Consider the following 23,470-nt stretch of genomic DNA (forward strand, 5'->3'; position numbering starts at 1 on the left):
GTAGTGCACGGAGATGAGTCAAAGCAGTCATCCAGGGTTGAAGAAACTACTGACTTCGACGGGTGCGCACATCGAGGTGGATGGGCCTTGCTTCTAACTTGGCATTGGTTGATCGAGATTTCATTGCAGAAGGTCTTGACCACTTGAAGTACGACTGCAAGGCAAGAGTCCGCTTAACAGGCCTGGCTCCTAAGTACTAAGTACTGGAGCAGAGGATAAGACTGCAAACGAGCTGAGTACACAGGAACTTTGGTGAACATTCTAGTCGACAAAAATACAAGAGAGTATACGAAACGAGATAGCTGGAATGCAAATATATATCAGGCCTGGTCATTTATACAACAGGATGGAAGAGGATCGCAAATCAACAACTTGTGAATATGCAACACACGACAGTAATACGACGTAGAACTACACACCAATATGAACGAAAACCATCCTCTGCTCCAGCGGCACTTGCGTTTTCACGGCGTGCGTGGCACGGTTCAGTGCCCAGGCTGCCTTCGTACAGTCCATCACACCTTCATCCTTCAAATCTTTGAACATGTTCTCATAGAAGGCTTTGACGACATGTTGTGCGACAGAGTCGTCGACCTGCCACAGCGTCCCAATCACGCTCTTGAACCCCGAAAACTGAAGACCAGCTGCGAGGTGAATTACTTCGTCGGGTGTCTCCTCATCCCCGACGGCGGTATGACACGCTGATAAGAACGCGAACTCGGCGTGTGGAATATCTCTCTCCATGATATCGAGAAGCGTCAGATCTTCGTCTCTCATGACGAAATGTGAATTGTAAGGCTGCTTTGGGTCCTGCTTGCCATGACAAGCTAGGTGCACCCAGGTGTTCTCTTGCAAAGCTTCGAGCGCACCCGCTCGTGTGGCTGCGTCGCCAGAAATAGTAGTACGTTTGGCCGTCGCAGGGACGAGCTTATGGACAAGCTCGAGCTCGCTGTCGACGGCCAAGAGCGCCTTGCCTTTTCCTGCACCCGGTTGACCCTGTCCGATTGTCGCGAAGGATGGAGTGACGCGCTTCTTCATCATCTGTCTAGATCTGACCAGAGCCGAAAGTGTCGGGGTGTAAGAGCAGATGTAGAGATCCTCCAGGCATTTCTCCCTAGAGCCATCTGGGTCGGTTCGAAACGGGTGAGCTGCGTGGAGAGGAATAGATGTGAAAGCTGCAGTTGGACACAGCCAGATTCGACAGTATTTTAGTTTCAGATTATGCCGGAGGACGTTGACGATGGGTAGCATGATCTCATCCCATACTGTCCGCAAGAGGACTATTAGATCGTTTCGCGGCACTTTTGGGGCCAGGGTAGATGCGTGTCGTATTGCCCTGGCAATGCGGTCCTTGAGATTGGTCAGATCTGCGAGAGTGACAGATGGCAAGGGAACATGATGGGGGTCTCCTGACGTCGGGACGATGATGGCGCTGCATGAGTATTGGCTCGCAATGAGGATGATGACCGGGCCTTGGCGCGCTGCCGCTTGCAGGTCTGCATACAGAGGTGGGAGTAGGAACCGTGAAAACGCCGGAAGATCACGTATCTCAGCAACCGCAGCTTCCCATTGCCTCGTAAGTCTCCTGTACTCCATTGCTGCCTGATCAGCAGCAGCTCTGTCGGCGATTGTTGCAGAACTTTGGGCCGCACTGGAAACGAGTTTTCTCAGCTCCAAATAATTGTGCGCCAGTGCCGGATTCGCTGACTCAAGGTCTTCAACTGGAGTCCTGAGACGGGAGGCCAGCGACCATTGCTGGCCACGACCCTGCTCCACAAGCTCAACTGCATGTGGAAGATTGTCACAGCGAATGGCACATGACGCTGCATCTGCTGGGAGTGTTCTGGCGGGATGGAAGGCAGCGGCAGCTTCGCGCCGTGAAGTTGCCGAAGACCGTGTTGTCAGATGAGCATCCAGAAGTTCAAAAAATGTCAAGTAGGCTTCCAGCGCGGATTCATGACCATGCCGCTCAGTTGCAACTGTCCAATTGAATGCGATAATGATGCGTTGTGGGAACCCTTGAGTAGAATGTCTTGATGCGAGTCTGAAGTTCTCCACTGCAAGAGACAAATCAGCAGGGTCGTGTAGAATCCGGTAACGAGACAAATAGGCCTCCTGCAGCCACATGTAGCTGCAATACCTGTCCGGGTGTAGTGAAGACAGAGCCGCCAATGATTCTTGGCAAAGAGCAATGGCCTCCTCAACATCTTCATTCCTCCGAGTTCGCGTGAAACGAGAGCAGAGCGACGAGCTCAAATTTAAAAGAGTTCTATGGCGCCTTGGATTGTCAAGCCACTGTAACCGAAGGGATTCTCGATACAGATCAATGGCCTCGTTGAGATCCTCGCTGACTTGCGATTTATCATATCTCTTTTGGAGCGCGAGGGCAAGGTTGTTAAGTGTGGTGCAACGATGTGGATGCTCAAGTGGGCGCAACGTCAGGGCCTCGCGATAGAGGCTGATAGCTCGGGTCAAGTCTTCGATATCGCCTCGTTTCTTGAAACGGTCGACGAGAGCGCCCCCCAGGTTGTCCAATGAGAAATCACGAGATTCGTGCCCAACAGGGCGCAGGTGCAGCGCTGCTTCATACAAAGAGATGGCTTCGTTGAGATCATTAGTATTTCCTTGGTGATCAAAGCGGGATACGAGTGAAAAGGCCAAATTGTTCAGGTAGGTATCACGGTCAGCATGTCCCTCGGAACACAGAGACACGGCTTCACGACCAAGCTGTATGCTCGTGTCAAGATCATCGATGCTGCCGTGCTGATCAAACCGTGCTTCAACTGCTTGTGCAAGCTTGTCGAGGGTTCTGGGACGAAGTGGATGGCCCAGAGGACAGAGCTCGAGGACGACTCTTCGAAGGTGGATGCCTTCATCGGATGCGTCTATTGGAATATCGTTGCATCTGTCGATCACATAATCAACACCACTTTCCCCTGCCGCGATGCTACGAATGTACGTGCCCTCCGGACAGAGAGGCAGTAGCTCATGATAGAGTTTAGCAGCTTCGCAGATGTCTGCAGCAGTACTTTTCCTGGAGTGGCGCCAAGTCAGCACTTCTGTGAGATTATATAGGGATAAGGGATGATCGGGATGGTGCTGCGGACGCAATGCAAGGGCGTCGCGGAAGAGCGAAGTGGTAGTATCAATGTCACCATTTCGGATGTAGCCTTTAAGGCGAGCCCATGCAAGGTTGGTGAGAGCCGTTGCGCGGTCTGGATGGCTGACCGGACACTGGTTCAGAACCAACTGAAAGTGCTCCATAGCATCGTTCAAGTCAGGGACATTCTCGCTTTTCATGTATGAGGCAAATTGTGCGTGGCCCGCATCTGCGTCTCGAGCAATCTCGCAGTCTACGAGGGACTATAGTTGGCGATCCGTCAGAAAAGCTAACAGAACAGAGTCCGGGGTCGCTCACATCAAACAGTGCGCCATTTTGATCGTCCCAAGCATCAACAACAGCAACCTTCAGTGTGATGGAAGGTTGGACATCGCGCACGGCTGGGAAAGACAGATCTACGAGATGTTAGTATATGCACATGAATGAGAAGCGAATCACCGACCAAATGGGTGATCTCCATGATCGAGTACCTCATCCCACGACATTTGAAGTCCCCCAATGACCTCTCCACCGCCTAGCATTCGACCAAGCTCATAGGATGCCCTGATCTCTATTGACAATGCAGGCGAGGCATTTGATGGTCTATAAACCAATCATCAGTTCTCGCATCACGTCAGAAGATCTCCATGGACATTACAGAGTTACGGTATCCCCCCACGCTACAGATTCATCAGATGATAGGACACTGATGGCCGATTTCCAGCGTCTCCTTGAGTCGACATTGATGGACACGTAAATGCCAGCGGGAATGCGCCAAGAGGGGACTTGAAGATTCTTTCCGCTGATGACTGTAGATAGAGTGTGAGGATCATGACACTGATGCGAAGGTAATGTTGAGGAACTCGCCTTCAAGTCTGATATACCGGCTTTCTGAGCTACCGGGCATGATGTTGCGATGGAGCAAATTGATGAGGTTTGAAGACGGGCTGAGTGGCGTGGAAGGAATCAGTGAGAAGGGAGGACGGGGGTAAGGATATGGGGACTGTGGATAGAGGTTCAGCTGAGAGGGAGATTGAGCGCTAACATTCAGGCCACGCTGCACGTGTATTTCCATATTGTCGGTGGATGTTCGGCACGATAGACGCTGGTATGATTGCACAGGCGCTGGGAAAGGACATCACCGGCCAGGATTAGTAGAAGAATCTGTGCTAAAGTTGAGAATGGCATGAACAGTTTGCGGCGAAAGTGGTCTGCCAACGTTGAAAGGGACGTGCGAGTCTTAGAATGATTGCTGCTCCTGGACTTGTATCGTACTACTCAGTTAGCACGCAAAGGTAAAATGTAGAATTGAGTATATTTTGTGAGGTAATGACAAAGGCAAAAAAATGTCTATATCGCTGAAAACGGCGCGCAAAGAAATGACGAATGATTGGTCCAATTGAGCTGAAAGTGCCATGGGGGAAGGATGATGTTGCCTGGTAAGAAAGAATAAGGCGAGAATACAACCAATTGTATCCTCGTTCGGCGAAAGATGCATCGATGATTCACGAACGAAGTATTGAGGAAGCTGTGACCGCTACCGGATTCACTCACCGCCGAGTTGCCGTCGAGAGATGGAATGTAACAAACCGAACCCTGCGGAAAAGGAATATCTCTTATAGGTGGCACTGCATGAATAGGCTGGCAGGTCCATAGTGTAGGGAAGCCTTGAAGGTGACGGGACCATACTTTGGCCAAGGACATGGTTATTGACATTAGTGCGGCTTGAGGCTGCAAAATGGCAGAGGTTACAGGAGCGAACCATTGCGGTAAACATCTGAATGTGGAGCTTCGACGAGAGGGAGGGGTTGTATTCGAGGTGAGGGAGGTGTCAATGGAACGAAGTGCAGAGTGACTGTCGAGTCAATGGTGAAAGGAACAGGGTGAATAGGGAATCCCCAGATATGAGGCATATCTCGTAGGAGATGGACGTGGACTCCAATCATGTGAATGATGGAGGTGGTGCGGACAGCTACTTTACCAAGCGTAAATCCTCGTGCGCTACGTCCCTCTTGAACTGCATCAAGTAGTACGAAGAGTTGGTTGGCTTAGTTAAAACCAATTATGATCTATATTCGGACTCCAATGTCCATAGAGAGAACCGTAAGATAGACGTGCAGAGGCACAAGGAACTTGGGTGTCGAGATGGTCCATGGTCCATCAAATTGCAACGTCGTTGTCACTGTCACATTGCCCATAATAAGTAAGCGCAACATCAGGACACCGTGCACCGCAAGAATGTCGTTTAGATGCCGCTACAATATTTACCACTCATTTGTTTCGTCCTCGTCCTTTTAAGCTTCCCATCCAACACAAGCACTCTCGGTGTCAACGCTCGCAAGCAGGTATTCATCATGTTCGTAGCCGCCTAACCGATTTTCTGTGTACCACCACTCTGCTCTGTCTGCTCACCTCCGACCCTTCCCAATTTCGCTAGCTTTACTTGGGATCTAAATATAGGTGTAACTTCACAAGGCCATCTGCATCAGGCACCGACGACGCTGAGAATCAACTCACTCACAACACTGAGCAGCCTCCCCCGCAAATTGACTCCGTAGGACCCATTGAAGGGTAAGTTTCAGCTTCCTGGAATTTTTCACCCGTCTAACAGCAAGACAGGGAGAAGATAAATATTGAACCTTTGGCGGAGCTGTTGGGTGTCACGGTATGACGTCCGTCCGCTTCTTGCACGTAGTACTATGTTTGGTAATCGTACGTCCGTTTCTTGTACCGGCACCTCTGCCACCGGTAGCTACCAGTGTCTTGTCATTCGTTATCTCCTTCGACCACGTGCTACGTACTGTACAGTTTCACCTTCGACACTCAGCCACAGATTCGCCATGTTCGTATATCAGTAGCGCCGTTCGCGTCGTCTCACCTCAGCATTGTCCTAACATTACGCCGAGGTGAGTAACACTTAGCAGCTCACGCACACCCTCATATTGACTCATGTACTATCTAGATTCACTCCGTTCTAGGTACTGAATACATCTAGCGTTGTCCTAACATTACGCTGAGATTCACTCCGTTCTAGCCTCGTACAGGAGCTGCCGCCAGAGATGTAAGTATCTCTCTTCCACGGGTAGTATAAGTCGAACAGATATGGCCACGGCTCGGAGGAGGAACGAGGGAAGCTCATCGCAACGACGGTCTTCGGATTTCTGTTATATTTCCTGACAGGTTTGATATCTCCTGCTTGTCCATTTCAGACACCAACATTGACGATGTTAAGCATGTTGCGCATTGACAGTAAGATTAATTTTGCTGAATTCTGGTATGAAGGTGATCTATCATCTCAGCGATGACAACACATGCGTCGCACCGAGTTGGGCATGGAACTTCATCCAGGTCATTTGTCTGGTGCTCGAGTCTGCCAAAAGTTACTATAATCCTTCATTGCACGCCGTGCGGAACCTGGACGTGGGCAGGGAGATTTACTCACGAATGAGGTCATCCTGGGCCGAACAAAACCTCCCTGGGAGCTGTTGTATGCCCTGCAATATGCACTGCGCTTCATGCTCACGACTCACTGCTGCCAAAGTATCTCGGGACCCCGCCGATTTGTGGAATAGCCAGCATTTAGGGACATGTGATTCCCGTTCGCCAGAAGACTTCGACCAGCTGGTCGACTACCTGGAGCACATTTATTCCGATACCAGCAAGCGGTATTTGATATCCAACACCGTGAGATTAAGATCCCGATAGATAGCTACCGGTATATCGTTCTCACGGTATTTCTTACCGCTTTCCCTTGCATATGGTCGTTCAAATCTCAGACCCGGCTTCTTTTGATGATGGCAATCGTTCTATAGCATAGCATCACGCAAATGCAGTGCACCTTACCATCACAGTCACTGTCAGTCAGTCTTCAATTGACTCAGGTATGAAATTGTAACATGTGATTTTGACTTATTAATCATCTCAATCCGCAGTGCGCACTGGTTATCGAGTCTCGACTGGGCTGCTACCTCCGAACTAGCCCGACAATATGGCTGCTACAGTTGTTCCCAGTAGCTTTCAGATTTACAAGTACGTCTGACAACTCCAATCTTGCACACTGAAACGCATGCATGAATTGCTGCAACTCATACGTCGAAGATCCTAAATGGCCGCGGCAAATTAAATTCACTATAATTTGGTGCTCTGGCTTGACTCTGGCTGTGGCTGTCTCTGTTCCGAGTTTAATCCTTGATCTGAGACATGGGCATTCCCTTAAGTGAATTGCTGGAATCTCAGAGACCAGTGGACATCAGTCCGCCAATTCCGACGGCAAGGAGCCACCGCCTATCCGTCGAAGACATCGTAGGTTGGTTGGAGCTTAGGCTCTTATCTCACGGACGTATTGGTCTCCTCCGAATCTCGGGCTCGATCTCGGACAAAGTGCGCATCGAGGGTGTTTGTTACTGACAGGAAAAACTGACACATTGTAATATTTAGTTATAGTTTTATTGGCGTACCTCGCGGCTGTACTCGTCTGCATCATAAAGGATGCACCTCTTATTTCTAATCCGAACAGAGCGGGTGAGTTAGTCAATCCGTTCACGCACGAGAGGAACTTATTTGGGTCACTTAGGATTTCTCGCTCTCGCACAGTTTCCGGTCGTCTTTTTGTTCGCAACAAAAAAACTCAATTCTGTCCTTATTTTTATGACCAGGGAATGGCTACGAGAAACTCAACTTCATGCATAGGATGGCGGGAAGAGCCATGTTCCTCGACGGATGCATTCATGGGTCCCTGTGGGTTCGCAATCATCTGCAGTATGGATTTGCAATTATTGGTCCGCAGAAAGAGACTTTGTGAGTGGCTTCGTTGGCCCTCCTCTCCATCATCGTCCTTACATCTTTGAGACCAGTCAGGAGACTGTTTCTTCGTCGTTCGGTAAGGTTTGTTGGATCGCGCCACATCACAGCTAACCTTTTCTGAAGCGTTTTGACATACGTGGCATTCTTTGTCACTATATGCTACCATACGTTGTGCGGCCGTGGATATTCCCTCCCCTTGCATTTTACGGCGCAGATGTTTTGTTGCACCTATTCCGCTATCGAATCAAGGATGCCACCCTCACTGTGCAGGACGCTCACACGGCTTTGGTATAGTATTCAAATGTTATTGGAAGCACTGTTGACTTCATCTTTCACAGATCCGCGTTTATAATTCGACAAGGTTTTTGAGTCCAATCCTTTCACTATCCTCTCGGCACCACCGTCCCATTTTGAAAGTTCTCAAAGTCATCCGTAAAACCTGAGTCTGTTTTTGGTTTCGAGTTTCAATTTATCGTTTGATTAGGTCGTTGCCAACTCAAGACGTGCAGCGACCAGCACGGGCCCCTAATTTCGTCGAGCCCAGCAATATAGACTGCGAGGCGACCATCAAAGACGGCGACGGCGATTTTGATGAACTGAGCTTTGAAGCGGCTCTAAATTCCAAATTTTTCTCAACCAGGACCGAAGCTCACCAAGCTTGCACATGTCTGGTTGATCACAACTTGACCACTACATTGCGATTACCGTAGCAGCAGCATACCTTTGCATTTTGACAAGAATCAAACATCTCCAAATCCACCCAGGCAAACTGGTTACCGGTCCATGAACTTTCACTCATATTTCTGTTTCTCTGAGAAACTATGATGTTTGCGGCAAACAGGGACGACGAATAGGCTCTGTCGACTCATTCATGTGGTATGACTACCCCAACTTGAACAGGTTTATCTCGCGAGGCCGTTTTGTGCAAAACAATAACATCAATCTTGATCGTAGGGCACACCAGGCCCTGCAACGTGATGTTGAAATACCCATCATTCACATTCATCGTTGAACGGAACTTGGGAGGAGAGGGCTTACTCGGCTGCTAGACGACAGGCCTTCAAAATGTCGTGAGTCAAGTCAAGGGGACTGGGTCAACTACGAGGTAAGTACGTAATTTGCTCCACCGACTCGACCACGTCGACTAATTTGAATCAGTTCGTCGACAGGGAGATAACGACGCACTATCTTGGAACCGGGTTCAACGGAACGTTCTTTGCTCCAACGGTATCCATCAGATCAGACATCAATCAAATGAAGACTATGGTCCTCTTCGCTACCACTGACCATTGTCCCTCGGATATCTCTACTTCACACAGACCAAAACCCGTAAGTCACCAAGCCATCGTTCAGAGAACGTAGCGGAATCCTTTTTCTTCGACCCCTTGCTCCTGCTCTTCTCTCTCCAGCTTCTTGTTCAATGTCTTCAGATGCTGTCTGAGAATCTCAGTCATCGTAATCGCGGTAACGTTACAGGCGATCACAATGGTATAAGAATATCGATAGGTAGGGCCCCAATTACTTGGCCAAGCGTACCTGCCATCTATTTCGTCAATGAAATTTTAATAATCGATTAAACTACTCACGACCCTGAGATGCTGCCTAGTTGCTGAACTGCATTGATAAGCGAAAAACATACTGCGCGCTTTGACGGCGGTCGCGCAAATATGTTACTCTCCCACGTGGTCATCAAGACACTTGCTGAATTGGACTGCGCCATGAGGAAGCTGTTGAGGGGGTCACTATCAGCGAGATGTCCGAAATTTAGATTATGTGCATACAGAGAGAAGTATCGGGCTGCAGTGTTCATGGTACATATCGAAATGAGGGACCCAATTATGCCAATGAGGTTCGAAATGCTCATGTGAAAGAACCTTTCTTGTGTTTTATCAGAGTGTCTGAGGAGGTCTTCAGACCAGTTCCTAGATTGTTCGGTATCCCAGCTTACCTGGTCCACACGAATGTGAAAATGGCAGCATATATCCAAGGAGGCGCAACGAGGAGCAGCGATGCCGTTGGGTTATAGCCAAGTGTTGCGGTCAGAGTAGGGAAATAGCCAGTGAAGGATAACGCTATAACCTGAGCAATCAAAAGTATTGCGATCCACCACACCTTCCAGTCGGGGATGGCGAGGTAAAAGCCGTAACCGAAGCCACCGTTCTCAGTTTCTAACTGGTCTCCGACACCAACATCCTCCTCCATACGCTTCAGTGCAAGCCGGCGCTCGTCATCAGTAAGCCACTTTGTTGTCGTTGGAAAGTCCGGCAAAACAAAGACAGCCATTATCGCAACGGTGACAGTCAGACTTCCTTCGATATAGAAAAGCCACCTTATAAATGAAATTCAACAGAGTCCTTTGACAAATCAACTGGATTGAATTACCTCCATGCGGCTTGTCCACGGACGCCGTCCATGTTAGCAAGAATACCTGATGCAATGAGAGCTCCGAAGGCGTTACTGATCATGTTTCCGCTGTAATGGTGCTGTCAATGAATAGATATATCCACCAGCATAGTAGTACCCTTACCAATATAGGATGGCTAATCTGGAACCTATCTCTGTTCTCTTGTACCTGTACATTGAATTTCAGGACTTCAGCTGAATACTCGATGATCAACGAACCACTTCGAAATCAAGAACACGGCGCCCGGGAGAAAAGCTGCTTCTATGAAGCCAAGAAAGAATCGCGTTAGGAGCGCTCCAACGAAACTATTATGAGGAGTATGGTCGGTCATCTGTCAGACATCAATGATCGGTCATACTTTGTAGTAATTCCAGTCAGCGCCGATATGACTCCCCAAATTACCATACAAGCAGGCAGATAAAGCGACGGCTTTCCGATGTAATTGAGAAACATATTGGAGGGGACCTGCATAATAATATATCCGACATAGAGGATAGACAACAATGTCGCATATTGTGTACCCTCGAGATGGAGGTCGGCGGTGAGCTGTGTGCGTGCCGCACTTAATCTGTTGTGAATGATGCATCAGCGATTCACGACAAGGGCATACCTAGCGTTGTTTCGATCGATCTAGTACAAGAATGAGAAATATATCAGGTGCCTTGATGTGAGGTTACTCACAAAATTGAGGATAAAGATGAGGACCAGCATTGACATGTGCAGGTCGAGTTTCAATAACAACCTGCGCTCTAGCTTGTTTCGTGCCTCTATATCACCGAATTCTACGTCGACATCGAGTTCTTTGCACTCAACATGCTCCTTCGAGGGCGAGATCGGTGCAGTGTCAGGAGGTGCCATAAATGGGGTGATAATAGTGGGGTCTGAGGGATGGCCTCAACGGTTCGGTGTGCCTTATAGATTGTGACACACAAGCGAATTTCATATCGGATTAGTCTGTTGGTACCAAAAAAAGGGCTGATGCGCCTCCAATGGGGGTGCATGTGGAGTACCGGACTGTCGTCATGAGTGATAGTAGGAAGTTGATAGGAAGCTCGATTAGTCTGTTGGTACCGCCTTGGGGGTGCACGTGGAGTACGGACTGTCGTCATGAGTGATTGTAGGAAGCCTGAACAAATAACAGCAATGTTCTGCCCACACGGTCCGATTGGATTCCGTCTCGTAGAATGATAGTATACACAATAACCAATCATTCCGTTCTATTCAATGGTAGGTCAGGCTGGGAGTTAGGTTAGTCAGTCAAATCCTGCGGCAGCTTGTCGAACTTGTCTGAATTGTTCAATTGATCCGACTCGGGTTCGGAACAGCACCGTGACATGAGGCTCTGGGATAGCATTCTTTTGATTCGACTTAGTACCTGACAAGCGTATGCATAGTATACAAGTGCCTACTCTCACCGCAATGTATATCTCCTTTGTCCGTGGCTGAGAGTTTTACGTGTTTGTAGCGGAGTTTGCCTGCAATTTTAAATTTTTCTAGAAGTGAAGCTCTACAACGCACATGTCTGGTTGATCACACTCAGTGAAAACTGACTGTGACGGGAGAGGGCAGGATATGTTGAGGTGTGAATTACCGTACTAAGTTAGTAATGTGTCAGTATGTGTTCCTTTCTTATCTCTTCCACATTACCTTTGCAATGTAAAGTGCAAACTGCGCATCGCAAACGCATCACTGAGCGCAGCCTTTGTCTCGCGAAGCCCAAATATATCATTGCAAGCTACGACCTCACCTTTCTTCCTCCCCACCAGCTTCCCACATCCGAGTAAGGGTCGCGCCGCTCTCCTCTACGTATATCGGTTTCGCCTTCAGTTTTATATTAGCTACAATATGCCTGCCTGTATATGTTTTCGACTCATGGGAGCGCCAGGGACCGTCAGTGCCCCGGCTAATGGTTTTCGTCCGGCTACAGGGAAAGATACGTTCATATGTGTTTTTCTTCTCAGGGTCGCATCTCAACATATCCTGCCCTCTCCCGTCACAGGGGATCACAACTTTGTCCGATGGAAGACCTATCGATGTCGTAGGTCGGAGGATCCCTAGTATAATTGGTAAGCTTGACTGGCCCAAATTCCACTGTCCAATTACTCAAGCAGAAGACAAGGCTGCAAATGACTTGAGTACACAAGAGCGTTGGTGAACATTCTAGTCGACAACTACGATACAACAGAGTATACGAAAACGAGAAAGGTTATAGCTAGAGTGCAAGAACATATTAAGCTCATTTTTTACAACAGTAAGAAAGAAGATCGCAGATCAACAACTTGTGAATATGTACCACACGACAGAAATACGACGTTGTAGAACTACACACCAATATGAACGAAAACCATCCTCTGCTCCAGCGGAACTTTCGTCTTCACGGCGTGCGTAGCACGGTTCAGCGCCCAGGCCGCCTTCGTACAGTCCATCACACCTCCATCCTTCAAATCTAGGAACATGTTCTCATAGAAGGCTTTGACGACGTGTTTGGCGACAGAGTCGTCGACCTGCCACAGCGTCCCAATGACGCTCTTGAACCCCGAAAACTGAAGACCAGCTGCGAGGTGAATTACTTCGTCGGGTGTCTCCTCATCCCCGACGGCGGTATGACACGCTGATAAGAACGCGAACTCGGCGTGTGGAATATCTCTTTCCATGATATCGAGCAGCGTCAAATGTTCGTTTCTCATGACAAAATGGGAGTCGTAAGGCTGCTTAGGGTCTTGCTTCCCATGACAAGCAAGGTGCACCCAGGTGTTCTGCTCCAAAGCTTCGAGCGCACCTGCTCGTGTGGCTGCGTCGCCAGAAATAGTAGTGCGGTTGACAGTCGCAGGGACGAGCTTATGGACAAGCTCGAGCTCGCTGTCGACAGCCAAGAGCGCCTTGCCTTTCCCTGAACCCGGTTGACCTTGGCCGATTGTCACGAAGGATGGAGTGACGCGCTTCTTCATCATCTGTCTAGATCTGACCAGAGCCGAAATTGTCGGGGTGTAAGAGCAGATGTAGAAATCCTCCAAGCATTTCTCCTTAGAGCCATCTGAGTTCGTTCGGAACGGGTGAGCTGCGTGGAGAGGAATAGATGTGAAAGCTGCAGTTGGACAAAGCCAGATTCGACAGTATTTTAGTTTCAGGTCATGCCGGAGGACGTTGACGATGGGTAGCATGATCTCATCCCATACGGTCCGCAAGAGGACTATTAGATCATTTCGCGGCACTTTGGGGCCAATGGTAGATGCGTGTCGTATTGCCCTGGCGAAGCGGTCCTTGAGATTGGTCAGATCTGCGAGAGTGACAGATGGCAAGGGAACATGATGGGGGTCTCCTGACGTCGGGACGATGATGGCGCTGCATGAGTATTGGCTCGCAATGAGGATGATGACCGGGCCCTGGCGCGCTGCCGCTTGCAGGTCTGCATACAGAGGTGGGAGCAGGAACCGCGAAAACGCCGGAAGATCACGTATTTGAGCAACCGCAGCTTCCCATTGCCTTGTAAGTTTCCTGTACTCCATTGCTGCCCGATCAGCAGCAGCTCTGTCGGTGATTGTCGCAGAACTCTGGGCCGCACTCGAAACGAGCTTGCTCAGCTCCAAATAATTATGCGCCAGTTTCGGATTCGCTGACTCAAGGGCTTCAACTGGAGTCCTGAGTCGGGAGGCCAGCGACCATTGCTGGCCACGGCCCTGCTCCACAAGTTCAACTGCATGTGGTAGATTGTCACAGCGGATGGCACATGATGCTGCATCTGCTGGGAGCGTTCTGGCGTCATGAAAGGCAACGGCAGCTTCGCGCCGTGAAGTTGCCGAAGACCGTGTTGCCAAATGAGCATCCAGAAGCTCAAAAAATGTCGAGTAGGCTTCCAGCGCGGATCCATGACCATGCTGCTCTGCTGCAACGGTCCAATTAAATGAGCGAACGATCCGTTCTGGCAACCCTTGAGTAGAATGTCTTGATGCGAGTCTAAAGTTCTCTATTGCAAGCGACAAATCAGCAGGGTCGTGTAGAATCCGGTAACGAGACAAATAGGCCCCCTGCAGCCACTTATAACTGAAGTACCTGTCCGGGTGCAGTGAGGACAGGACCGCCAATGATTCTTGGCAAAGGTTAATGGCTTCCTCGACATCTTCTTTCTTCTGAGTTTCCATAGAACGAGAGCAGAGTGCCGAGCTCAAATTCAAAAGAGTTCTCCAGCGCTCTGGATGGTAAAGCCGAAGGGATTCGCGACACCGATCAATGGCCTCGTTAAGATCCTCACTCACATACGATTTGTCGCATCTAGTTCTGAGCGCGAGGGCAAGGTTGTTAAGCGTGGCGTAACGACGTGGATGCCCAGGTGGGCGCAACGTCAGTGCCTCACGATAGAGGCTGATAACGCGGGTGATGACATCAATGTTGCCACATTTGCTGAAACGGAAGATGAGGGCGCTCCCTAGGTTGTCCAATAACTGATCACGAGATCCATGCCCAACAGGGCACAGGTGCAGTGCTTCTTCATACAAAGAGATGGCCTCGTCGAAATCATTAGTATTGCCTTGGTGCTTAAAGCGGGACATGAGTGAATAAGCCAAGTTGTTCCGGCAGGTATCACGATCAACATGTCCCTCGGGACACAGAGACACGGCTTCACGCCAAAGCCGTATGCTCGTGTCAAGATCATCGATGCTGCCGTGCTGACAAAACCGTGCTTCAACTGCTCGTGCAAGCTCGTCGAGGGTTCTGGGACGAAGTCGATGGCCCAGAGGACAGAGCTTGAGCACGACTCTTCGAAGGTGGATGCCTTCATCGGATGCATCTGTTGGAAGAACGTTGCATTCGTCGATCACATAATCAACACCATTTCCCCCTGCTGCGATGCTACGAAGGTACGTGCCCTCTGGACAGAGAGGCAATAGTTCATGATACAGTTGGGCGGCTTCGCAGATGTCTGCAGCAATACTTTTCTTGTCGTGTCGCCAATTAAGCGCTTCGGTGAGATTGTATAGAGATAAGGGATGATCGGGATGGGGCTGCGGACGCAATGCAAGGACGTCGCGGAACAGGGAAGTGATAGTATCAATGTCTTGAACATCATTTCGGATGTAACCTTGAAGGCGAACCCACGCGAGGTTGGTGAGAGCCGCTGCGCGGTCCGAATGGCCGACCGGACACTGGTTCAAAACCAACTGAAAATGCTCCATAGCATCGTTCAAGTGAGAGACATTCTTGCTTTTCATGTATGAGGCAAATTGTGCGTGGCCCGCATCTGCGTCTCGAGCAATCTCGCAGTCCACGAGGGACTATAGTTGGTGTTCCGTCAGCAAAACTAACCGAACAGAGTCTGGGGTCGCTCACATCAAACAGTGCGCCAATTTGATCGTCCCAAGCATGTACAACAGCAACCTTCAGTGTGATAGAAGGTTGGACATCGCGCACGGCTGGGAAAGACAGATCTACGAGATGTTAGTATATGCACATGAATGGAAGCGAATCACCCACCAAATGGGTGATCTCCATGATCGAGTACCTCATCCCACGACATTTGAAGTTCCCCGATGACCTCTCCACCGCCTAGCATTCGACCAAGCTCATAGGAAGTCCTGATCTCTATTGACAATGCAGGCGAGGCATTTGACGGTCTATAAACCAATCATCAGTTCTCGCATCACGTCAGAAGATGTCCATGGACTTTACAGAGTTACGGTATCCCCCCACGCTACAGATTCATCAGATGATAGGACACTAATGGCCGATTTCCAGCGTCTCCTGTAGTCGACATTGATGGACACGTAAATGCCAGCGGGAATGCGCCAGGAGGGGACTCGAAGATTCTTTCCGCTGATGACTATACATAGAGTGTGAGGATCACGAAACAGATACGAAGATAATATGAAGAAACTCGCCTTCAAGTCTGATGTATCGACTTTCCGAGCTACCGGGCATGATGTTGCGATGGAGCAAATTGATGAGGATCGATGATGGGTAGAATGGTGGGCGGGATCAATGCAAAGGGAAAATGGGGGTGATGATATGGGGACTGCGGATAGAGTTCGGCTAAGTGGGAGATTGAGGCCTAGGGTTCAGGTCACGCTGCACGTGTATTTCTATATTGTCGGTGGATGTTTGGCACCATAGACGCTGGTATGATCGCACAAGCGCTGGAAATGGAGATCACCGACCAGGATTAGCGGAAGAATCTGTGCTAAAGCAGAGAATGGCATGAACTGTTTGCGGCGAAAGTAGTCTGCCAACGTTGAAAGGGACATGCGAGTCTCAGAGTGATTGCTGCTCCTGGACTCGTATCGTACTACTCAGTTAGCACGCAAAGGTAAAATGTATAATTGAGTATATTTTGTGAGGTAATGACGAAGCCAAAAATGTCTATATCGCTGAAAACGGCGCGCAAAGAAAAGACGAATGATTACATACAACTGGTCCAATTGAACTGACAGTGCCATGGGGAAAGGATGATCTTGCCTGCAGCGAGGAATAAGAAAGAATAAGGCGAGAATGCATCCAATTGTATTCTCGTTCGTCGAAGGATGTCGATGATTGACGAACGAAGTATTGAGGAAACTGTGACCGCCACCGGATTCACTCGCCGCCGAGAGATAAGGAACTGAACCCTGCGGAAGAGGAATATCCATTATACGTGGCACTGCATGGATAGGCTGGCAAGTCCGGAAGCCTTGAAGGTGACAGGACCATACTTTGGCCTAGACAAGCCAGGCCGGTCACGAGCCTAACTTTGGCCAAGGACATGGTTATTGAAATTAGTGCGGCTTGAGGCTGCAAAATGGCAGAGGTTACAGGAGCGGACCATTGCAGTAAACATCTGAATGTGGAGCTTCGACGAGAGGGAGGGGTTGTATTCTAGGGAACAAAGTGCAGAGTGACTGTCGAGTCAATGGTGAAAGAAACAGGGTGAAGAGAGAATCACCAGAAGCGTATCTCGTTGGAGATGGACGTGGACTCCAATCATGTGAATGATGGAGGTGGTGCGGACAGCTACTTTACTAAGCGTAAATCCTCATGCGCTACGTTCCCCGTGAACTGCATCAAGTACGAAGAGATGAATTATGATCTATATTCGAATTCCATAGAGAGAACTTGAACCAACGTGCAGAGGCACAAGGAACTTGGGTGTCGATGCCGAAATATCAGACATGCGGCATCCCCAAGTTCTCACGGTGTTTCTTAGCCCTTTCCTCCAGTTCCCTTGCATATGGTCTTTCAGAAATTCAGACCCGGTTTCTGTTGATTATGGCAATCATTCTATATGGCATAGCTGCCATATCATCACGCAAATATACCATTACAGTCAATCTCCAATTAGCTCAGGTATGAAATTGTAACGACTTACTAATCATCATCAATCCGCAGGGTTTCGACTGAAGCTCCCCAAGCTTGCACAATGCACATGTCTGGTTGATCACAACTCGACCACTACATTGCGATTACCGTAGTAGCAGCATACCTTTGCATTTTGACAAGAATCTCTCCAAATCCACCCAGGCAAACTGGTTACCGGTCCACGAACTTTCACTCTTCTCTGAGAAACTGCGCAAACAGAGACAACGAATGGGCTCTTTCGACTCATTCATGTGGTATGACTACACCAGCTTGAACAGGTTGATCTCGCGACTCAGGAGGCATAGGCGACAACTTGAATACCAATATTCATAATGGCCGTTTTGTGCAAAACAATAACATCAATGGGCAAACCACGCCCTCCAACGTGATAATGAAATACCCATTGTCCCCATTCATCGTTGAACGGAACTTGGGAGGAGAGGGCTACCCAAATGACAGCTTTACTCAGGCCTTCGAAACGTCGTGACCCATGTCAAAGGGACTGAGTCAACTACGAGGTAAGTACATAATTTGCTCCACCGACTCAACCACGTCGACTAATTTGAATCAGTTCGTCGACAGGGAGATGACGACGCCCTATCTTTAAATCGGGATTGGTCGCATACATTACATTCTCCCGGGCTCAACAAAATGGCCTTTGCTCCAGCGATATCTATCAGATCAGTCGTGAGTCAAACGAAGACTATAGTCCTCTTCGCTACCGCTGACCATTCTCCTTTGGATATCTCTACTTCACAGACGAGAACGCATTAGCTTACTTCAGAAATGATCATTAGGGGCATATCAAAGCCGGCTTATCTCAAGAAGCGTGCGTCTAAAACAGCTAGGGTTGGTCAAAAGAAAATGAGCATTCCTCGTGGAAATGTGAGCGTTCCGAGGACTGATGGCGTTTCAGGAATTGATATTGTTTCAAACTTAAAGGCAAGCTTCAAGCAAAGGACCGGTGCTAGGTGCGTTTTGCGGCCAAATAGGGTAACGCTCATGGTTATATTCTTGAATGCTTCTGACACTAACTCTGATTTTCCATCAAGTGGCGCATCACCGGTGCACCTCCCAGTACAACCTGTGACCTGAATTTAGTTAGTTAATAGCCCCTAACGTAATATTCATAGGAGTGCAGTTTACGCTGGAAGTGGTGGCGATTGAGCGGACGATCAGTATTCAAGTACAGTGCAGTCAATTCATCTTAAACTTGAATAGGTTTGTCGACAGAGATGGTATATTCGACTGATACATGACTCGAGATTGGGCCCTTAGTATACATCAAGGTGCGCGACAGGTAGGTTTCAATGGCATAATGATGGACAATCTCTGGTCAACGCGTACGACCACAATGAAATATCGACTACATTTCGAAGACGTCAGCTTGCATTTTCCACTCCTGATATATCAAGTGAGATAGTGAACTTCGTGAGCCAGAAATACAGAAATACACTCACGGACTCAATCGTTGGTCGGGTGAACACCACCATTGTCTCCTCGTCGAGTTTGATATCCCAAAGAGGAGCATCGAAAGCTATATCATGAGCCACCTCCACGAAAGGGAGGTACGTCGACACCTGCATGTCCGATGGAAGACCTACCGATGTCGTAGGTCCGCGAACCACCTGGCCGATACCACGCGCCACAACCGAGGGATTGAAATCAGTCATGTACAACTGGAACGACGAATCACTTCGATCCGCGACAGGACCAGCCCATACAACACGAGATCCTCCCACTCCAAAAAAGCACCGTCTTTGCATGCCGAACCTTTCATCAGGGACGAGACGAGAGTTTTGTGGACCCCATGATGACCATTTGACTGACCGTCCATCTTCTGACGTCGCGTCAAACCATGTCGAAGGAACGTCCATGAAAAATATGCGAGCAGATACGATGTACATCGACGAAGGATCGGCCCATGTCACTGATATGACTCGATCTGCAGGGTTTGTTGCCCAGATCCAATGGTCGACTGGTACCGCGAGGTCTGCACAGCTTGTGGCACTATGAAAATTTGATGGGTGATCGAATACGCCCAACTTGCCATGGACGGGCATCATAAATCTTGCATGAAGCCGCGGCGCCTTTGATGGATCCTCGGTGTCGTAGAGGTGTATATGACCATCTGTCGAAAGAGCTATAAGCTTCTCCTTCACAAGAAAACGTATGTCCAGCAACTCAGTTCCATCGCCGATTACACACAAGTCCTGTTAAGTACTCAAATCAAACAGACAGCGAAAGACAGAAGAAAACACTCACATCAGCTTGACCAGGTCGTTGCCAACTCAAAACGTGCAGCGACCAGCACGGGCCCCTATTTTCGTCGAGCCCGGCAATATAGACTGCGAGGCGATCATCAAAGACAGCGACAGCAATTTTGATGAACTGAGCTTCGCTGCAAGCAGCTCTACCTCCCACCACACGAGATCCATGAGACAAAGGATGTTCCTCCCCGGTTGATATCGAACGAAAGGATATTCGGTACTTGAAGCCATCAGAGTCCGCATCGATCGGAAATGTAATGATGACCTCGATATCTTGCGACTCGTCCATGTACCTGTACGTATGAGGAACCGGATTGGGATTCATCACGACTTTAGCGGTACACGTGCTGTTGGTCTTGATATCCACAGTGTTGGACGCAGCATCGACATGCACGGACGGCGTACAGGAGATAATGTTTCGATGAACGACCGAGTTCAAGTCGCACAAGGTCTTGACGCGAAACGCATCCGTAGCAATGGGCTTGAAATTGTTCCATGCGTTTGCCTTTTTTCTGAGGATGGTCAAGCAGTCTGCTAAAGAGGCAGTAGGCGACCGCGGATGTACTTCGATCAACCGTTGAGCACCGAGTTCGATGATGTACTGTAGCTCAACAGAGCATTTGACTGTGTTGTATAGTGTCAGGCAGGTCTGTGAAGGGCAGATCAGTACATGAGTTCGAAAGATATAAATGAATAGATGATTCACCAAAGCGCATCGTATAATTTCATTATATGAGAGAAACCCGAGAATATGGCATTGTATTTCATCGGGCATCCCTTCGAGAGTGGGTGTTCCAATCCGAGAGGGCATTTGTCCGCGACAAACAGCATCCTCTATATCTATAATCGAAGTTAGAGGAGTGTCGGTGTTTGAGAAGTGATGAGTTGGGGTAGGAAGGGGTGTAGGAGAGACTGATAGCACGGTCCCCCCGCACGGACGACTGTGGAGATCGCTATGAACAAACTAGCGAGGATGAGAAGTTTGCGATAACCAAGAGTTCAATGACTTACCTTTTTTCTATCACGCAGCTTTTCTACACAACTCAACGATGAGTTGACAATACTCTTGATGAAGTTACGGAGCATAGTAAAATTATAAATGGATGAAATGTGGATCTTCACTTGGCTTTTCGAGTGACAATAGTTGTGAAAATAGTCGAGAAGAGTATAATAAAACATGACTGCTAGCGGATATGCAAAGCAGCGACATGGATGAGCGGAAGTTTCAGAAGTACCGAAGATGACATCATCTCTTCGGGGCACAGCCACATACAATTAACTTTTAACTTAACGCTTCAGCTTCAGTGAGAACGATGGGTATAGAACGTCAACAATGCATTATCTACATCATTGAGTAGGGATAAGCGGTGCAAAAACAGACATAGCTGTAAGGTAACATGCCAATAACCGTCCGAGTAAGAGTAATCCTAGAAGTGCTAGCAAGCTCATAGATAAATGGTGAGCAGAACGAATATAAGCATGTAATCGTTGAAACCTAAGCCGCAGCTTCTTCGTCAGCAGCTTCTTCTTCTTCTTCGTCGGCTTGTTCTAAATCATGACCAGTTGGTCCTTCCTTGTTCAGCCACATACCCGGGTGAAAGAAATTAAGAGAGTAGATAGCAAGAGTGACCATGGCTCCATCGAGCCAATCTATCGATTATAAGCGTTATAAACTTATTGCTGGCGAAACCCGATGATAACGTACCGAAGTAGTGTTGAGTGGTGATTACTGGCCCGAACCACCCACCGGCGAGCTCTACAGTACGGTAAATAGAACTAAGGACGAATTGAGTATATCAATGATCCCAGATAAGACATCTTGGGCACTAACCGAATAAAGATGCAGAGAGTGCAGAATGCCATAGCACAGATCAGAACTCGCAAGTTCTTGCTCACAGCACTTTGACCTTTCTCCAATACGCGGGGCTGCTCAACGTGGCGGAAGGGCGAATTGTATTTCAAACGCAAGAAAAATTCGGATGCCAAAGTGACATAGACCACGATAGCAACTAGAGAGCAAAGGTCAGGAATGCGAGCGAGAGAATTGAGACCCTTGTCACGTACAGAGCTGAGCCGCAATTCCTCCTAACATAATGTTCGCGCCCTATCTCTATGATGAGATTGCTACACGAAATAATGGATGATGTACATACCATCGCAGCGCTTGTATCCTGGCTAACGGCGTGCGCGGCGGATGCGCCTCCGAAAGCTTGTACGATCAAACAGATAACATCCTAAGAGATGGGAAGATATGAACAACGAACACAGCTTGAATGTATGATAGTACTAACGAAGCAACAGAAAATGATGGTATCTGCACCAGATCAGTAACTGAACTGCCAGGAACATCAGGGCAACACTAACATAGCTTGGGGGTTAGACGGCTGTACTGGGGTCCAACTTGGTTGATTATCTTGCCAAGGATGATAAAGTTGGCAGCAACAAGGGGAGTAGGTGCGATGATAGTGCCGACAAGCCTGCAGTGGAAACGCTTGAGCGGGCCTGCGAATAGGTACTTCTAATGGATGAACACGTACTGCATCTCATAAGGCGTCAGAAGCTTGGGGCTGTGGCTAGACCATAGCCTGGCACTCCATCCTAGTATTTCGAGGACACCGGCAAAAGTCGCCGTTGGAAGCATCCACCAGAGTCTAAACTTGATTGCCTGGCTCAAGTGGATGACTGAAAGTATCAAGTCATGATCGTGCACTGTCGACAGTGAAAAAAAAACATACTAGTCGAAATACTGTATAACACTAGGAACTAAGGGAGCGATTTGAGGTAGATGCGAGACGTCTGAACAAGACCACTCACCAGGACACATATCCACTCCGTAGGCACATAGGTGTACGGGCCAACGGGATTTTGGTGCGCTACCAGACACTCAGTTGAAAGACAGTACAAAAAACATAGAGGGACTCACGAAGCTGACTAGCTTCAAACACAGAGGGAGACATGTTGACAGGAAAAATGGCTTGAGGGAGAGAGGGATTGGAACGTGTGTCCCATCATGATACACGCAAGGCAGGCATTTCTACTAACTGGAGTTGTGCCGCGGCGGCAGGATCGGGTATGAAATAGAAGTGCCCGAGGCGGCTTCGGATAAGCTATCAGGATCAAGATTCACTTTAAATACTACGCGTAATTACGATTTACAGCTTGACCGCCCATCTACTACTATATTCGTCATCGTCTTCGGCCAAGCATGAGTTCGCCGCAATATTAAGTTCGTACTGGCAGTCGCAACCCTATAGAGGTGAGCTACTATACCACAATCTGAAGTCCGGACACTGACATTGATGTGCTATATCAGTTCAAAGTAAGTAACGTACTCGACATCATCCTAATAGTTATATTTGGAAAATCTTCCCAAGTGGTATCTGGTGACCGCCCTAGGCAGAGGTGATTCTTCTGACAGAATTGCAGTCCGCATGGCACAGACATGTGGGTTCTTTAATAGAAGTAACCAGGTGGATTTCATACAGGAATTAATATTCCACAATCTTCGTTTGCCATCACAAGGCTGTACATGGCGAAGAACGGGAACATCAAAGGCTCGGATTCGGTGTC

The 23,470-nt window shown here is 48.6% G+C and overlaps 7 protein-coding genes across 7 annotated transcripts; 2 read left to right on the top strand and 5 right to left on the bottom strand.

Annotated features, from left to right (window-relative positions):
• Positions 1 to 241: 241 nt before the first annotated feature.
• Positions 242 to 5,013, bottom strand: F5147DRAFT_819686 (CHAT domain-containing protein; the record flags this gene model as incomplete). The annotated part of the gene is made up of 5 exons (XM_041443651.1): positions 242 to 3,363; positions 3,419 to 3,516; positions 3,564 to 3,703; positions 3,759 to 3,909; positions 4,863 to 5,013. The coding sequence occupies 5 exons, from the start codon at positions 5,011 to 5,013 to the stop codon at positions 412 to 414; spliced, it is 3,492 nt and encodes a 1,163-aa protein (XP_041287666.1). The 3' UTR covers positions 242 to 411.
• A 592-nt stretch (positions 5,014 to 5,605) lies between these two features.
• F5147DRAFT_719297 (uncharacterized protein) lies at positions 5,606 to 6,555 on the top strand. Its single transcript, XM_041438741.1, has 5 exons — positions 5,606 to 5,671; positions 5,720 to 6,006; positions 6,119 to 6,280; positions 6,333 to 6,349; positions 6,400 to 6,555. The coding sequence occupies exons 2-3, from the start codon at positions 5,768 to 5,770 to the stop codon at positions 6,132 to 6,134; spliced, it is 255 nt and encodes an 84-aa protein (XP_041287667.1). The 5' UTR covers positions 5,606 to 5,671; positions 5,720 to 5,767; the 3' UTR covers positions 6,135 to 6,280; positions 6,333 to 6,349; positions 6,400 to 6,555.
• Positions 6,556 to 7,300: 745 nt separating this feature from the next.
• Positions 7,301 to 8,346, top strand: F5147DRAFT_778882 (uncharacterized protein; the record flags this gene model as incomplete). The annotated part of the gene is made up of 6 exons (XM_041442203.1): positions 7,301 to 7,493; positions 7,538 to 7,621; positions 7,674 to 7,735; positions 7,790 to 7,984; positions 8,027 to 8,191; positions 8,242 to 8,346. 6 exons carry the CDS (start codon positions 7,301 to 7,303, stop codon positions 8,344 to 8,346), a joined length of 804 nt encoding a protein of 267 aa, XP_041287668.1.
• An 880-nt stretch (positions 8,347 to 9,226) lies between these two features.
• Positions 9,227 to 11,482, bottom strand: F5147DRAFT_719321 (MFS general substrate transporter). The gene is made up of 10 exons (XM_041438742.1): positions 11,430 to 11,482; positions 10,989 to 11,340; positions 10,666 to 10,853; positions 10,526 to 10,612; positions 10,431 to 10,475; positions 10,286 to 10,375; positions 9,852 to 10,232; positions 9,685 to 9,801; positions 9,490 to 9,630; positions 9,227 to 9,439 (listed from the first exon to the last, which is right to left on the bottom strand). Exons 2-10 carry the CDS (start codon positions 11,163 to 11,165, stop codon positions 9,253 to 9,255), a joined length of 1,413 nt encoding a protein of 470 aa, XP_041287669.1. The 5' UTR covers positions 11,166 to 11,340; positions 11,430 to 11,482; the 3' UTR covers positions 9,227 to 9,252.
• A 1,146-nt stretch (positions 11,483 to 12,628) lies between these two features.
• Positions 12,629 to 16,045, bottom strand: F5147DRAFT_642235 (CHAT domain-containing protein; the record flags this gene model as incomplete). Its single annotated transcript, XM_041433079.1, has 5 exons — positions 15,972 to 16,045; positions 15,777 to 15,916; positions 15,633 to 15,730; positions 14,379 to 15,577; positions 12,629 to 14,249 (listed from the first exon to the last, which is right to left on the bottom strand). Exons 2-5 carry the CDS (start codon positions 15,853 to 15,855, stop codon positions 12,629 to 12,631), a joined length of 2,997 nt encoding a protein of 998 aa, XP_041287670.1. The 5' UTR covers positions 15,856 to 15,916; positions 15,972 to 16,045.
• A 2,806-nt stretch (positions 16,046 to 18,851) lies between these two features.
• Positions 18,852 to 20,773, bottom strand: F5147DRAFT_763829 (uncharacterized protein). Its single transcript, XM_041440661.1, has 5 exons — positions 20,607 to 20,773; positions 19,896 to 20,549; positions 19,235 to 19,843; positions 19,091 to 19,210; positions 18,852 to 19,032 (listed from the first exon to the last, which is right to left on the bottom strand). Exons 1-5 carry the CDS (start codon positions 20,709 to 20,711, stop codon positions 18,997 to 18,999), a joined length of 1,524 nt encoding a protein of 507 aa, XP_041287671.1. The 5' UTR covers positions 20,712 to 20,773; the 3' UTR covers positions 18,852 to 18,996.
• A 442-nt stretch (positions 20,774 to 21,215) lies between these two features.
• On the bottom strand, positions 21,216 to 22,996 carry F5147DRAFT_619030 (RTA1 like protein-domain-containing protein). Its single transcript, XM_041432583.1, has 11 exons — positions 22,824 to 22,996; positions 22,715 to 22,773; positions 22,636 to 22,663; positions 22,438 to 22,582; positions 22,265 to 22,377; positions 22,192 to 22,214; positions 22,054 to 22,134; positions 21,965 to 22,004; positions 21,732 to 21,909; positions 21,606 to 21,676; positions 21,216 to 21,550 (listed from the first exon to the last, which is right to left on the bottom strand). The coding sequence occupies exons 1-11, from the start codon at positions 22,855 to 22,857 to the stop codon at positions 21,396 to 21,398; spliced, it is 927 nt and encodes a 308-aa protein (XP_041287672.1). The 5' UTR covers positions 22,858 to 22,996; the 3' UTR covers positions 21,216 to 21,395.
• Between the last annotated feature and the right edge of the window lie 474 nt (positions 22,997 to 23,470).

The sequence above is a fragment of the Suillus discolor genome (assembly GCF_016758755.1).
Source record: "Suillus discolor strain FC423 chromosome Unknown F5147scaffold_77, whole genome shotgun sequence".
NCBI lineage: Eukaryota > Fungi > Basidiomycota > Agaricomycetes > Boletales > Suillaceae > Suillus > Suillus discolor.